This window comes from Mus pahari, chromosome 23, assembly GCF_900095145.1.
Source record: "Mus pahari chromosome 23, PAHARI_EIJ_v1.1, whole genome shotgun sequence".
NCBI classification, from domain to species: Eukaryota; Metazoa; Chordata; class Mammalia; order Rodentia; family Muridae; genus Mus; species Mus pahari.
In genome coordinates, this window is record NC_034612.1 from 10913392 (window position 1) to 10927779 (window position 14388).

A 14388-nucleotide genomic window follows, 5' to 3' on the forward strand; every position below is an offset into this window, starting at 1 on the left:
GGAGGAGGAGGAGGAGGAGGAGAGAAAAAGAGAGAGAAGAGAAAGAGAAAGAGAAAGAGAAAGAGAAAGAGAAAGAGAAAGAGAAAGAGAAGGGGCAGAGAAAGGAGCTGAAGCATGGGGGGAGGCAGAAGACGAAGTAGAAGGAAGGGAAGGAAGCAAGAGTGAGGAGATAAAATATGGGGAAAGGGAGACGGAAAGGAGTGGAAAATAAGGGGAAGACAGCTGACAGCGGGGAGTAGGGGGTATGCACAGAGTCCTGGGAGTCACTCAATTGGTGAAGTGCAAGGCTGAGAACCAAACCTCCCCATCTCCAGCACCCACATCAAATCTGGGCAGTATGTGCCTGTCATTCCAGCCGTGGGAGATAGAAGTAGGAGGATCCTGGGGGGTTGCTGGCCAGAGAGCCTCGCTGAACGCCCGAGCTCCAGGCTCACTGAGAGACCCTGACTCAAGAAGCAGGGCGGGGACAATGAAGGCAGACACCTGATGTCGACCTCTGGTTTCCACAGGTTCACACCTGGTCAAGCGTACCAGCACACATGTGTGCACACACTTATGTGGGGGTGGGGAGAGGGAGGGAGAGACTTAGAAGAGGAAGACCCAGAAAGTGAGGGGCAGGGGGCGGGTAGGGAGGGAAGCAATCAGAAGGTAGTGATAGAGAGGGCAAAGGGAAGAAAGGAGAAAACACAGGAAGGAAGATGCAAACACATCCTCTGCTGTCTCGCCAGCCAAACTCATCCCTTTGATGTCTGTAGACAGGGTCTTATGGATCCACTACGTGCTGGAGGATGACCTTGAAATGGATCCACTACATGCTGGAGGATGACCTTGAACTCCTACTTTTCCCCGCCTCCACCACTCCAGTGCTAAGATGACAGGTGAGCACCACCAGGCCCAGTTAGAGACAGAATCCAGGGTCTCGAATGTATTAGGCAAAGATGCCACCCACTCAACCACATCCCAGCCCTAAGCCAGTTCCTTTCCCACCAAACCCACAAGACCCAAGAGCCAGGCTGAGCCCCCTAGGCTCCAAGTGCCACCCTGTCCCACTGCCTCCAGGAACAGGCCGGACCACTCACCTCTCTCTGCTCAAGGCAGATCTTGCAGAGCCATACCGGATGCGGGCGGTTGTTCGAGGTCTCAACCCCACACTTGGTGCAGACATTCTGCGGGCAAAACACATCCAAGAAGCGCACCTCACCTAGGTGTGCTTTGAGCTGTTGGGGGGCTAGGGATGGGCAGAAGAAGGGTAGCAACGGGGTTCGGGATCTTGTAGCAGAAGCAAAGGGCTGAATCCTTTCTCACTTAACTTAGAATAAAGTTTCACTTGGGGTCTTGCTGCTGATGGCAAGAGCTGGATTCTTTCCCAAGTGCTGGAGGAAAGGTCTCTAACAGAATCCACCCCATGGGGGCTGGATTCTCAGCCACCACATGGAGGAAGCCATTGGCATGGTGTTTAAGAAGAAAATTCAGTATATCTGTTTAGTTTATCGGCTTCTTTCTTTCCCCAGAAGACCCGAGACGACTCTAGCTGTGACTACAAGTCCACCCACTGCAGCAGATGAACAGAATCTGAACAACAACCAGACAGGACAAAGGGACAGTGTACTCTGGGATGAGCTTCTTAGCAGCTGAGGGCAAATAGGAAAACTTAGGCGTGTACAAAATTGTCTCTCAAAATGGCTGTGGTAATATATGTCTTCCAGATGAACTTTCCCCAGTACTGAACCCTATAGGCTGCACAGTTCACAAGGCAGGAGACCCGGGGCATTATGGGTGAGTCTCTGAAATCCCTTGTGTGGGATCAGGTGAGCCAAAGACAGTGGAATCTTGTTCTGGAAGGATTGAGGAACACGGGGTAGGGGCTCGGGGGGGGGGGCTTCCCTGCTTGAAAGAATGAGTCCAAGCTGGCTGGAGCGAGGCTTCCTATGTTTCTCTTTTTAAAAAGTAAATTTTATTTATTACTATTGTGTGCTTTGGAGTGTGCATGTGTCAGAACTCTATGGAGTCCTCTTCTGTTTGACCAGGGTTCTGGGATTGAGCTCAGGTCACTAGGCTTTACCTGCTGAGCCATCTTGCCTGCCTTTGCTAAGTCTCTTGTGCCTTGATGCATGTTAAGGGAACACACATATGTGTGTAAGCTCATGTGTTCATGTGTGTGCAGGCATGCGCACACACAGACACAGAGAGAGACACAGAATGATCTTTAGACTACACACTTATCGTGTGAACTAACCCATAACCAGGGTCCTCATGCCCCAGAGCCCTGAGTTCATCTTGCATAGAGCTTGGCTCTACAGGGACATGGAGACCTTCCAGGGGACGAACCAGGGCCAAGGTGACCTTGGGAGACTGAGCATCCTACAGAATTCACATCCCTGCAGCGGCTGCTCTTCAGGAGGCAAGCTCCATCCTCCAGACCCCAGGCCTTCAGAACCCACAGTCCAATCTCCATCCACACACACACACAAATTTCCCTTTCCCATGTAGGTGCCCAACAGGAACAGAAGGGAGCCAGGAGGTGGTACCTTCTTACAGTCTTCACACACGACACAGGCCGAGCCCAGCATACCCAGCTGCTCCCCACACAGAATGCAGCGGTTCACGCCGTCCCCAGCCACGTTCTTCCTCATGGTCTCCAGACGGTCCACCAGGCGCCTGGAGCAGAGACAAGGCAGTAAGGAACCCCCACACACACACACACACACAGGATCAGGGGCCTCCAGTGTGTCCCATGCAGAGAGAGGCCCTCCACCTCAGAGTCTCTGACTCTGACAGTGGCTGTGGAACCTCTCCTGGCTTCCGGGTGCCAGCACTTTTGGAATGTCTGACCCACTCCAAGTCCGGGCCCCTCAGCAGCCTTCTGTGCTACCAGCTTCAGGCTCAGGCCTTTCCTAACTCATGCCACCTCTTCCATAGAATGGCTTTCTCCAGGGAGCTGCCTTCAGAGCTTTTGAGTCCAGCTAACTGTGGTACACGTGCGCTCAGCCATCGTTGCAGGCATCTGGAACACATGCTCTCAAAGTAAGCTCACTGCAGACACCAGCCAAAAACCGCAGACTCTGGAGCATGGATCTGAGGTGGAACTTTCTAGAAAGCTGTCGGTGTAAAGAGCACACATGTGGGCACCCTGTATGGTCTTTGGCCTCTGGATTTCCCGACATATCATCTACAAATTTCAAGTCCTCTCCATGCCCTTTCCTTCAACCAAAGACTTACTGGTCCAGCTAGGTGAGGTGGCTCATATCAGTAATCCCAGCACATGGGGAGTGGAGGCAGGAGGATTGCTCTGAGTCCCAGGTCAGGTTGGATTTCAGGGTTATAGAGCTCAAGCTGAACAAATAAACAAACAAACCCCAAAGGCTTATTGTCTTATTATAGGACTCAGATGGGCATGGGGGAGGGCACTGGAGCAGGGCATGGCCATCCCTTTGAGGTTTGTAGCTCACAGTGAAGAGTGAGCAATGGAGCCCTTGGAAGGTCCTGGAAACCACAGCCTCCAGAGGGGTTGCCTGGAAGCTTGGCCACCACCATCAAATATGGTCTCCTTGCCACCATGAGAACCTGAGTTTAATTTCCCAGAATCCAAGTTTAAAAACAAAACAAAACAAAACAAAAAATGGGCATGGAGATCCCTGGGAGGCTCTGGGTTGCCTAAATGTTTGGCTGCCTGAATTGATTTTTTTTTCTGGCCCTGGGAATGGAACCCAGGACCTCCTGTGTGCTGGGTTGAAGCTCCACTCCCGAGCCATGCCCAGACCATGCCAGCTCCATCCCCTGCCAGATAGAAAGAGGTGAGGGGGACCTCGAGTGAACCCTTGCCTCCATATGCTAAGTGGGAAAAGAGCCCCAAGCCGGGGTGCAGAATCAGTCACACTGTGGATCTGAGGTCGGAGGTGTTACGTTGTTGTGGGCACCGGAGAGGAAAGAAAAATCAAAATGCCGGCGGCCACCATTGTCCCTGTCCCCTCCAGAAACGTCATTTTTCCTTCCCCATTTTACCTCTCATGGGGAACCCACGCCACCTTCCATGAGACAAGAAAAGGACATTTCCCACGCTCAATCTACGCAGCCAAAAGGCTAAAAGGTGTGAGTTCGAATCCTGCCTTGGCTATGCTGGTGTTTTCCTAATTGCGGCTGGTTATTCAGCGTCAGCGGAGAGGAAATCCCAGATTCACAAAACAACTCCAGAGAAACAGCCCCACAGAGTCTGTCTTCAAGGGGCTTACAAACAGCCCCCGTGAAGTCTTCCAAGCAAGGCCCCATTATCTGTCTGTCTGTCTGTCTGTCTGTCTCTTTCAGCCTGGCTAGGCCAAGCCGCAATGGCTCATTAAGCTCTGAGCACTCAGTGGCTTTGCCAGTGCCAAGCTCCAAAATCCTTCCTCCATCTTCCCAAAGACATAATGGTCAGGTTTGTCACGGTAGTAGCCTACTCTCTAGTACCAGTTGCTGCCTGAGCTAACTTGGTTACAGTGATGAAGACCATGACTAAAAGCATCTTGGGAGAAGGAAAGGGTGTGTTTGGTCCATCACTGGGGAAAATTGAAGCAGGAATCTGGAGGCAGGAACTGAAGCAGAGACCCCAGAATACTGCCTTCTGGCATGCCCCCTTGCTAGGCTCACACTCAGCCACCTTTCTTATGCTTCCCAGGACCACTTTGCCTAGGGAATGGCACCACCTATGGTGGGCTGGGCCCTCCCACACCAATCATCAATCGGGAAAATGGTCCCCATAGACTTACCTGAAAGCCAATCTGATGGAGGCATTTTCCGAGATTCCCTCTTGCCAGATGACTCTAGCTTGTATCAAACTGACAAAAGCACTAACCAGTCCAGTGACCTTGAGTGACCTTGGCTCCCCTGATACCCTCTGCCTAGCTTCTGCTCTAAGTAGGGTCATACAAGCCACCTCTCAAACCTCCTAATGTGGGTATCACTCAGAGACCTGAGGTTCTAGAGACCAAAACACCCAGATGTCCCTTCTGGTCCTTGGCGCTGAGACGGTCCCTGGGGCAGCCCGATTTTATAGCTGTCTCCTTTCCACTCATCCTCTGCTCAAACACCCAATTAGCTGGCCACTGTCAGTAGCTGTCACTCGTCAGCTAGGTCTTTACATGCCCAATTAACTTTACGACGCCTGGAAAGCTAACGTCTGTGCTTTCTGTGTTCTCGGGTTCTCCCATGTGTCTCTGTGGCCAGGGTGCTGCTATTGGCTTGGGAACCCATCCTTCTGTTTTGTGAGAGGCTGTGGTGACTACAGAGCTCAAGGCTTGCTCTAAACAGACCTCCATAGGACAATGGTTCTCAACCCCTCTAATGCTACGACCCTTTAATACAGTTCCTCGTGTTGTGGTGTCCCCCAACCATACAATTATTTCATTGCTGTTTCATAACTGTAGTTTTGCTACTGTTATTAATCATAAGGTAAACATTTTTGGAGATAGAGGTTTGCCAAAGGGGTCAGGACCCACACACAGGTCCATGGGAATACCTGTGCCTCGGTGTATGCAGTGCACACTCGGAAGAGCAGCATCTACATGTGAAACCACACCTTTACACACATGATCATGGCTCTGGGCTCTGGGGAGAAGTCATCCCCAGCCTGCCCTGCTAAGGGCATCAGCTGTGTGTTTGTGAATCACCAACACATGGAAGCCCGTGAAAGCCCAAGCTGGCCTCCGCGACATCCTCGCCACTCTCTGGGCTGGCAGTTAGCAATGCTGGGGACCCTGAGATGTAGAGGCGACAGATGGCTTTCTGTCGTAGTGGGGAACAGCATGACAGAAGTCTCCCCGCCTACCTAGGGGCTGTGGTTCTGTGCACTGGTTCCCTAACCCAGCATGGGAAGTGCCTCCACCATCAAGCAGGTGGGGCCAGAGCCACCACCGCCCCCTCCCTCACAATGATTCCCAACACAGATGGTGGGTGCTGTGTTGTCCATCTCTCTGTTTCCCACCTCCCCTCTCCCCACCCCATCAATTCCCGAATCCTTCCACTCACTCTTTGCCTCCCCCTGATTGGCAAACAGGGGGATATTAGCGTGGAATGTATTAAGCTTTGGGATTGTAATTTTATCGGGAATGGAGATGGCCCATCTGCCATGATCAGGAAATGGCTGCTCTGGTGGTGGAAGCCAGACCCAGGCTCCTAGGCAGGGCTCTCAGAACCAGTCCTTAAATGACCAGGCAGCTCGCCAATTCTCCCATCTCACCTTGGGGTATTTAGTGCTCCAGGTGCTGTGCTAAGTACTCCCCACCATGTTGTTTGGTATGTAGTGCTCCAGGTGCTGTGCTAAGTACTCCCCACCATGTTTTGGGGTATTTAGTATGCCAGGTGCTGTGCTAAGTACTCCAACCCTGTTTTGGGATATGTAGTATGCCGGGTGCTGTGCTAAGTACTCCCCACCATGTTTTCTTTGAGCAGTAAGCACCTGTGAGATGGGTTCTGCTAGTCACCCCTGCTTTACCGACTGGGACACTGAGGCACGCAGGGGGCCATCCCTCACAAGCAGCACTGGAGGCTGGTCTAATTGCCTGGATGTCGGATGAGGGACATTTTATGTCATCCAGCGCTTAGGGCTGTGGCTCAGTCTGTGCCCCTCCACCATTCCAGTCATGATAAATGGAGCTGGGAGAGAGTAGCGAAGCAATCAGTCAGACAGCTATCTGAGACACCTGTGAATGCCTGTCTCCTCACGTCCCTCCACCATCTGTCAACTCCCCTCGCCACTTGCAGTCCCCAGAGGCAGCAGAATGTAAAAGATGCTTAACTCCAAAGACTCATGTGGCCACAGGAAGGCTGTGCGCACCTGAGCGTGTGGCGTCAGGTTCCTCGGCCGTTAGGCAGTAATGAACCTTTCTCTCCCTGAGGACGTTACAAGGGTGGGAGGAAGCACACAGCATCTGAGAGTTCATGGCCCAGGGTGCAAGAAATACCTCTCTGTGGGACCGTAGAAAAGGGCTACAGCAGTGGGCTAGCCTGGGCTCTTGTTCCCAGGTCCCTAGCTTGTTAACTGTGTGGCTCCGGGCAGGTTGTGTACCCTCTCTGTGCTTCAGTTCTCTCACTTAGGAAAAATGCTGATGGCAATAATGTGCAGCACGGGGCCACTGCTGGGAGCTCTAAGCATGGGACAGACATTAGATGATTTAGCACAGTATTGTTTTCCATCATCCCCCTAGAAGCCGGCTATGATTTCGGCAGACTCCTCCACTCACATCTTCTGTTCATGAACCATCATCAGCAAAGGGACACGGGAAATGGTTTCAGCCAGGGATGACTCTGCCCCCAGGGAGCGATGGTCAGTGTCTGGAGCCACATTTGGTTATCACAGCTGCTGGGGTTTACCTATAAGCATCTGGTAGGTAGAGGCCAGAGATGCTGTTTAAACATTGTATGGTGCACAGCACGGCCCTCAATATGAAGAATTCCCCAGGCCCACAGGTGGGTGGGTAATGAGGTTGAAGAGCAGGGAGTGAGAGGGACTTGGGAGCCACCTGACCGGACAGATGAGGTACGGGATGCTTCAAGGTTAAAGAGACCCAGCGAAAGACTTCGCCAATGAGTTTACAGCCTACCCACAGTCACTCAGTGTGTCCATTTACATCCCCTTGATGGCAGACACAGCACCAAGTCAGAAAACTGTCATCTACTTTGGTACTAACAACAGATTTCACAAAGTGTGTGTGCACACGATCACGAGAGCTTGTGTGTTTGTGTGTGTGTGCGTGTGTGCATGCAGGCCTGTGTAGAGGTCAAAAATCAATGTTTCCCTTTGTTTCTCTCCACCTTAATTTTTGAGACTGAGTCTCTCACTGAACCTGGTTGCTGCTCATTGATTCTATAGGCCAGCGGCCTATCAGCTCCTGGGACCAGCCTGTCTCCATTCACTGTCCCCAGCATCCCAGCTCCCCACCTCCTGCTGGCTTTATACAAGATCTGTAGATGTGAATTCAGGTTGGCACATTTGCAAGGCAGTTACTTTACTGAGCCAGCTCTCTAGCTTTGGGATTTATTTTCCTTTTTCTTTTTCTTTTTCTTTTTCTTTTTCTTTTTCTTTCTTTCTTTTTTTTTTTAAAGACAGACCTCACGCTAAGCCCAGGCTGACCTTGAACTTGAGATCCTCCTGCCTCAGCCTCCAGATGCTAATGCTGGGATTACAGGCATGTGCCAGTAAAAAGACTAAGGCTGAATGGATACTGAAAAGCACTTGTCTAATACTTGGGGAAACTGAGGCGCAACTCAACATTTTTTTAACAACGGGAGGTTACAGAGTCATACTGAACCTGATGAAATCTATAGATATTTGCTTCTTCTGAAAAAAAAAAAAAAGAGAGAAGAAGAAGGAGAATTGTGTGTATAACTATGTCCCGAACACTGGGTGTCCCTGACCCTGAGTTACACCCATGGAAGGCCAGGGCTCCAGACTAAGGAAAGAAAGGCTGGTGTAGAACGGGAGAGACTGAGCTGTCTGTCTGTGTCCTTGTCCAGCCCCGCCAATGACACCTGCCAAGGAGATACATTGTGGAAAAGTCCTGTGCCAGACAGTTGACAGGGGTAGCGAACCCCAGCAGGGACGGCGGCAGGCACACAATGGATCCTGCAATAACAGGTCTTTCTTCATCTCTCTGGCTTCTCCCTCCATCATCGCGTTGGGATGCCAAGGTTAATGGCAAGCCCTAATTACTTTTTTGGAGTCCGTCTGTTTCAGGAAGCTGACCTCGAACAGAGCCACCCAGCTGCTGCCTCCTTTGCAGGCAGGAGACGCACAAATGCCTTGGAGGGAATCCAGGCAGGAGGAAGTACACAGAAGGACAGCCCAATGGACAGAGACTGTCACAGCGGGGAATGGGGGAGGGTGGGTGATTATTATTATTATTATTTTTAGGCAAGTGTTCCATTCTAGACTTACTGTGCCTTTGCCACTCAGAGGAAGCCCCCAGCAGCCGTGTTTCCATGGAGATGTGGCATGGCTGTGTTTTGCTAACACATGGGGTGAGAGATTTTATTTTTCCCTGAGGTCGCTGTATTCCTGATCTCGAATCCCCGTGGGACAGCCCTGCCGCTTTCCCTTAGGTTCCTGTGTGTTCCCAACTCCCCCGAGGTGTTTCCAAAGATGGCAGGCAGTCTCCTCTTCCCCTGCACGTCTCAGCCATTGAGATAGAAACCTTTCTCTTCCACAAGAGACCATGGTCTCAGTCTGAGACATTTAGCGGACTCCGCTCTTACACTTCTGGCAGTAAAGGAGCCGGGCAGGGTGGGCTACTGAACAAGGAAGGAGTTGAGGGGTTTGGGAAACAAGAAGACGCAGAACCCTCCAGTGGGTGTAGCATAATCCTACTGGCAGGTGAACTGGGCAAGTGAGTAACCCATGAAACAGAAAAAGCACCCGGCATAGCCAGGCCTGAATTCTTAACCCTTTAAATTGTGAACAATGGAAAACTTTATCTTTGTGGCTTTAAGCCACTATTCCCCCCCCCCCCCTTGGTGTTTTGTTGCATAGCAGTGAATAGCCGGAGAACCTGGTTAAAATTATAAGTTTCCCATCTCATCCAAATCTGCTTCGCCTAATGGTGGTAGAGGGCAAACCAGGAGCCTACACAGTGTGCCGTGAGAGGGAATGTGTATCAATGAGGCAGTTGGGTAAGGTTCGTCCCTGGCCATTAACTGTCTATCCTCATATCCTGGGCAGAGCAGAGCTAGACAGATGGTAGAGGGTACGCGAGCATTTAGACGCTTGTGATGGAGCTGCAGGAAGACAGCTTGAGACTCTGCACAGCCCCGGGGCTCTCCTGGGCTCTCGGTTCCAACAAAACTGTCCCAGTGAGGAAGCAAAAGGCTCCGCCGGGGAGGCCTGATGCTCTTCTCCCTGTGAACCCAGAGTCAGACACAGATGGCAGCAGCAGCATAGGGGGACCGATTAACAAGGTAGGAAGGAGTCTGCTGGAGAGACCACCTGCTAAGCTTGAACTCTTAATTGGAAGTTTGGGGTAGGGGGCTTGCAAGTGGGCTCAGCAGGAAGAGGGGCTTGCTGCCAAGACTGATGACTGGAGTTCCATCCCCAGAGCTGCACAGCAAAAGGAGAAAACTGGTCCCCCAGGAATTGTCCTCTGATCTCTGTACATATACCAAGGCATGTAAAGAACTTTGTTCATTTATGACCCTGTCTCTCTCTGTGCCTTAGTTTCCCCTTCTGTACAATAGCATCCACTCCGTAGGGCAGATAGGAGCAGAACTGTGTTGAATCAAATGAAGTTTTATACTACAGGGCTCAGGGCTGGGGCTCAATGGGTAGAGAGCTTGTCTACAATGCCTGAAGTCTTGGGTTTCATTCCCAGCACTACAAAAACTGGGTGTGGTGGCACGTGCTTGTAACCCCGGAACTCAGGAAGTAGAGGCCAAAGGATTAGAAGTTCAAGGTCATCCTCAGCTACATAGTGAACTTTAGGCTAACCTGGGCTACATGAGATGCTGTCTATAGGTAGATAGATAGATAGATAGATAGGATGATAGATAAATAGACAGATAATAGATAATAGGATGATAGATAGATGAAGATAGATAATTGGAGCAGGACTTGGCACATAGTGGGTGCACAGGAAATGGCTCCCCTTGCGGGGATTATTTTCTATGTTATTCAAAGTGATCTCATGCTGTCCCAGATGGCTTCACTTGGGTAACAGAAAAGACAACCCAGGAATCAGGACTCAGATAGGAACAGGAATACCTGAATCTCTACCTACTTAAAAAGAACCCCTTCCCTCAGAGGCACAGCCAACAATGCAGGGTGAGGTCCTCAACAGACACATCCAATCACTTCAGCAGCTGAGTGAGCAGGAAGGCCCCCCGAGAGCCGGCTGGGGAAACTGAGGCAGAGTCCTCCCTCACTGAGAGCTTTGGGTTCCACAGTGGACGTTCCAGAGAGCAGAACCTCTTCTGCAGTCTCACTGGCTCCCACATCCCTGTGCCCTACCCGGTTTTCATCTGATTCCCTTCCCAGGGAGGTGGAGGAAGAGCAGGAATGAAAGCACAGAGTGGTGTGAAGCTTTGAAGACACAAATAGCATCGGTCGGGCTTGCCTCTGGAGATGCTGCCCGTGGGGGGTTGGCTGCTGGGATGAAGGAGACACAGCCTACCTAGACCTCCGGGGCAGCCCTCCCCACTCCAGGAAGCCAGGGGGGAAATACGCCAGCTCAGCAAAGGTCTATCTGCCAGCCCAAATTTGGCCCAGGATTCCTGGAAGCCTCTCAACTCTCCTTCCGGGGAAGCCAGGGGCTGCTGGAACTCCAGAGCTTGCCAAAACCGGAGCATCCCAGCAGCACAAGTGCAGACCAAAAGCATGAGTAAGTTAAAAAAAAAAACCTCTTGCTTAAAAAATTAAACCATCGATTGGATGGCTACCATTTGCTGAATGTATGCTATCACCTGGATATTTATTCACCAAAGAATGTCATCTCTATTTTGTATATGAGGAATCAGAGGCAGATCGGGCTCAGGGAGGTAAATTCTCGAGCTCTAGTTCCACCAATGAACTGCAACCTCTCTAAGCCCAGAGTGTGGGTCCCTCCTTACACTGGGTCCACCTCGGCTGCCACCACATGACACCTGCCTGCCAAATGCCTATTGCCAGAGTAACTCTAGAGCAGCAACCGCTCAACCTGGGCTGTGTCCTCTTTGGGAGTCAAACAACACTTTCACGGGGGTTGCCTAAGACCATCGGACTATGCGGGCATTTACTTGATTTTTCATAGCAGTAGCAACATTACAGCTAAGAAGTAGCAATTAAAATAATTTTTGTGGTTGGGGACCACCAGAACATGAGGAACTGTATTAAAGCATTGAAGCGTCAGGAAGGTTGAGAATGATTGGTTAATAGCTTAGTCTTGGGTGTATTCTTGTATATTCTACTTGACATATACATATACATATACATATACATATACATATACATATACATATACATATACATATCCTGTCATGATCAGGGAGAGCCTACCCAATGCGTTCCTGTTCCATGGCTTCCATCTTCTCTGCCCGAGCGATCACCCGGTTGATGATCTCCTTCTCCTCATCTGTCAGTTCTTCCTGCTTCCTCTGCCTGTCGGTCTGTGCTCCAGGATGGACGGACCATCCCGCCTGCAGCCTGCAAGGCAGAGGAGAAGGCATGAGGCAGGTCAGAAATCCCAATGGTCAGGACAGGTGACCCAGGGATGTGCAAAACCGGGGCTGAACTTCTTCTACAGGGAGCCTAACTGACCCAGAGACTCTGGGCAGAATGACCGTCTGTGAGCCCCAGCTGCTCTATCTGAACAATGTATCAACATTGTATCATTCCTTTATGCCTCTCTCCTGCGGCTCAGTAAGTGCCCTGGACCATGCAAGTGAAAAAGTTAGAAACCAAGATACTTCCAGAAAGACCCTAAACCCTTCCCACCCATTCCTACACATATACACAGCAGCAGCAGGGGACAAAGTCAGGCCAGGTGGACCCCAAGAATGGCCTGACCCAGAGACATTTTGTTTTTCCAACCATCTCTTTTCCTTGATTGCTCCTGGGATCCTGGTTTTAGTTGCTTTTCTCATCGGTGTGAGAGTTGGCAAGAAGCAGCTTGAGAAAGGGCTCATTTAGGAAAGGCAGTAGGAAGGGGGTCCTGTGATATCCCCGGTCACGTGACATCCTCGATCACATGACATCCTTGGGCATTAGAGAAATATGAAGACCAGCTCATGCAATCCCTTTGATATGGGTTGCTGCTGCCCACATTTGGTACTGGTCTTCCCATGTCAACTGATCAAATCTCACATTGCTCCCCAGGGATGCTCAGAAGATCTTCAGGATGATTCTAGATCTCACTATGAAGCTGACAAACAATATGAACCTCCACGCTATCCCTACCCCACCCCCACCCCCACCCCCACCCCCTCTGTGTCTTTCCTGCCTTTACAAAACAATTCCACTTCAAACTCGGGAAACATCCCTGGCCTGGCGCCCAGTGCAGACCCCACCAAGGACATGTTCTCCAGTTCAGCCTGGTCTCTGGCACCTTCAGTCAGTGCTCCTCCCCCCTCCCACCCACCACCACACAACCCGCTGGGCTTGTGGTCCCACCCACCAGGACCTCAAGTAGTTGCACAAATGTGACTTGAGAGACAGGAATGAACAGTGTCCCTCAGGACCCAAACAGGAAGACGGCCTCCCTCTGTAGACTGCAGGGAGCAGAAGGTGGCTGGCAGCTGCCATTCCCTCTGAATCGTCCCTTGATATCTCTAGGATGTTTAGTTGACACATAGCTCAGCTGGTGTTTGGAAATGCCCTCATGGGTCTCAGTGGGAGCCCACCGGCCTCCCGTGGATTACATATTTCCACTCAGAGAGCAATCATTGGGAAATGAGCCTGGCTTTTCAACCAAGCCCCTTTATTCCCTGAGAACAGAAGGGACCCCTGGGTTGTAAAGCCTGGTAGACATGGGGACCTTGGGACAGTGGAGCCTCTACAAAAGGATTCCAATGAAGTGTCCTTAAGACCAGGATCCACTGGTAAGATTTCAGTTTGAGGATTTGGGGTTTTTGTTGCTTACTTTCTTGACAGGGTCTCAGGCATCCCAGGCTGGTCTTGAGCTTTCTATGTAGTTGAGGATGACCTTGAATTCCCAATCCTCCTCCTGCCTCTACCTCCTGAGTGCTGAGTTACAGTGTGGCCCATCGTACCCAGTGTACGAGGTGCTAGGGATCAAACCCAGGGCCTCATGCGTGCCAGGCAAGCACCCTATCAAGGATCCTGCTAAAACCCAATGCTGGAGATGGAAGCACTATCATCCATGGGACAAGTTACACACAGGACCATGTCTCATCCAGGAAGTGCCCCGGAGGGCCCATCCCACCTCTGCCAGCCGCCTCCTCGGAGAAAGCAGGTTTCCAGGTGACCCAGCCTGAGATTAAGTGGCAAGAACTTGAGGATAGGGTGTTTACTTCAGTGGGTTTTTTACAACTTAGAGATTATAGGGATGTCTACAAATGGGGACCACTGAGTAAGATGCTGTAAGACATTTTGTTACACGGCAGAAGCTAGCTGATACACACACACGAGCAATGAGAGAAACAACCTTCAAGGAACCCACAGGACTCCCTTCCTCCCTTTCCAGATTAGTAGTATTTTAAGTCGTAGCTGTATAAAGTTCACTGTGAATACTCTCGACCATGAGAGGTCCGTACCCAGCCATCTTCCCAGTGCTCTCAAATATTCAGCTCTTGAATAAAATATTATTCAAAGAAACCCCTGCTGCTAACGGAAGCAGAAAGACCATCACGACTGCATGTTCAGTTCCGGGATGTAGGACTCTTGGGGAAAGGGACTGAGGATGTCAACTAGAGACAGCATGGTCGGGAATCCAC

The 14388-nt window shown here is 50.9% G+C and overlaps 1 protein-coding gene across 3 annotated transcripts in view; it reads right to left on the reverse strand.

Annotated features, from left to right (window-relative positions):
* Rph3a (rabphilin 3A) overlaps nt 1–14388 on the reverse strand; it is a 68332-nt gene that overhangs the window by 21756 nt on the left and 32188 nt on the right. For all 3 annotated transcript variants that reach the window (XM_029533898.1, XM_029533899.1, XM_029533897.1), the window contains exons 5-7: nt 11993–12139; nt 2529–2658; nt 1080–1166 (exon numbers count right to left, since the gene is read on the reverse strand). In XM_029533898.1, the coding sequence (XP_029389758.1) occupies nt 1080–1166; nt 2529–2658; nt 11993–12139 (364 nt within the window). The remainder of the gene's footprint in view (nt 1–1079; nt 1167–2528; nt 2659–11992; nt 12140–14388) is intronic.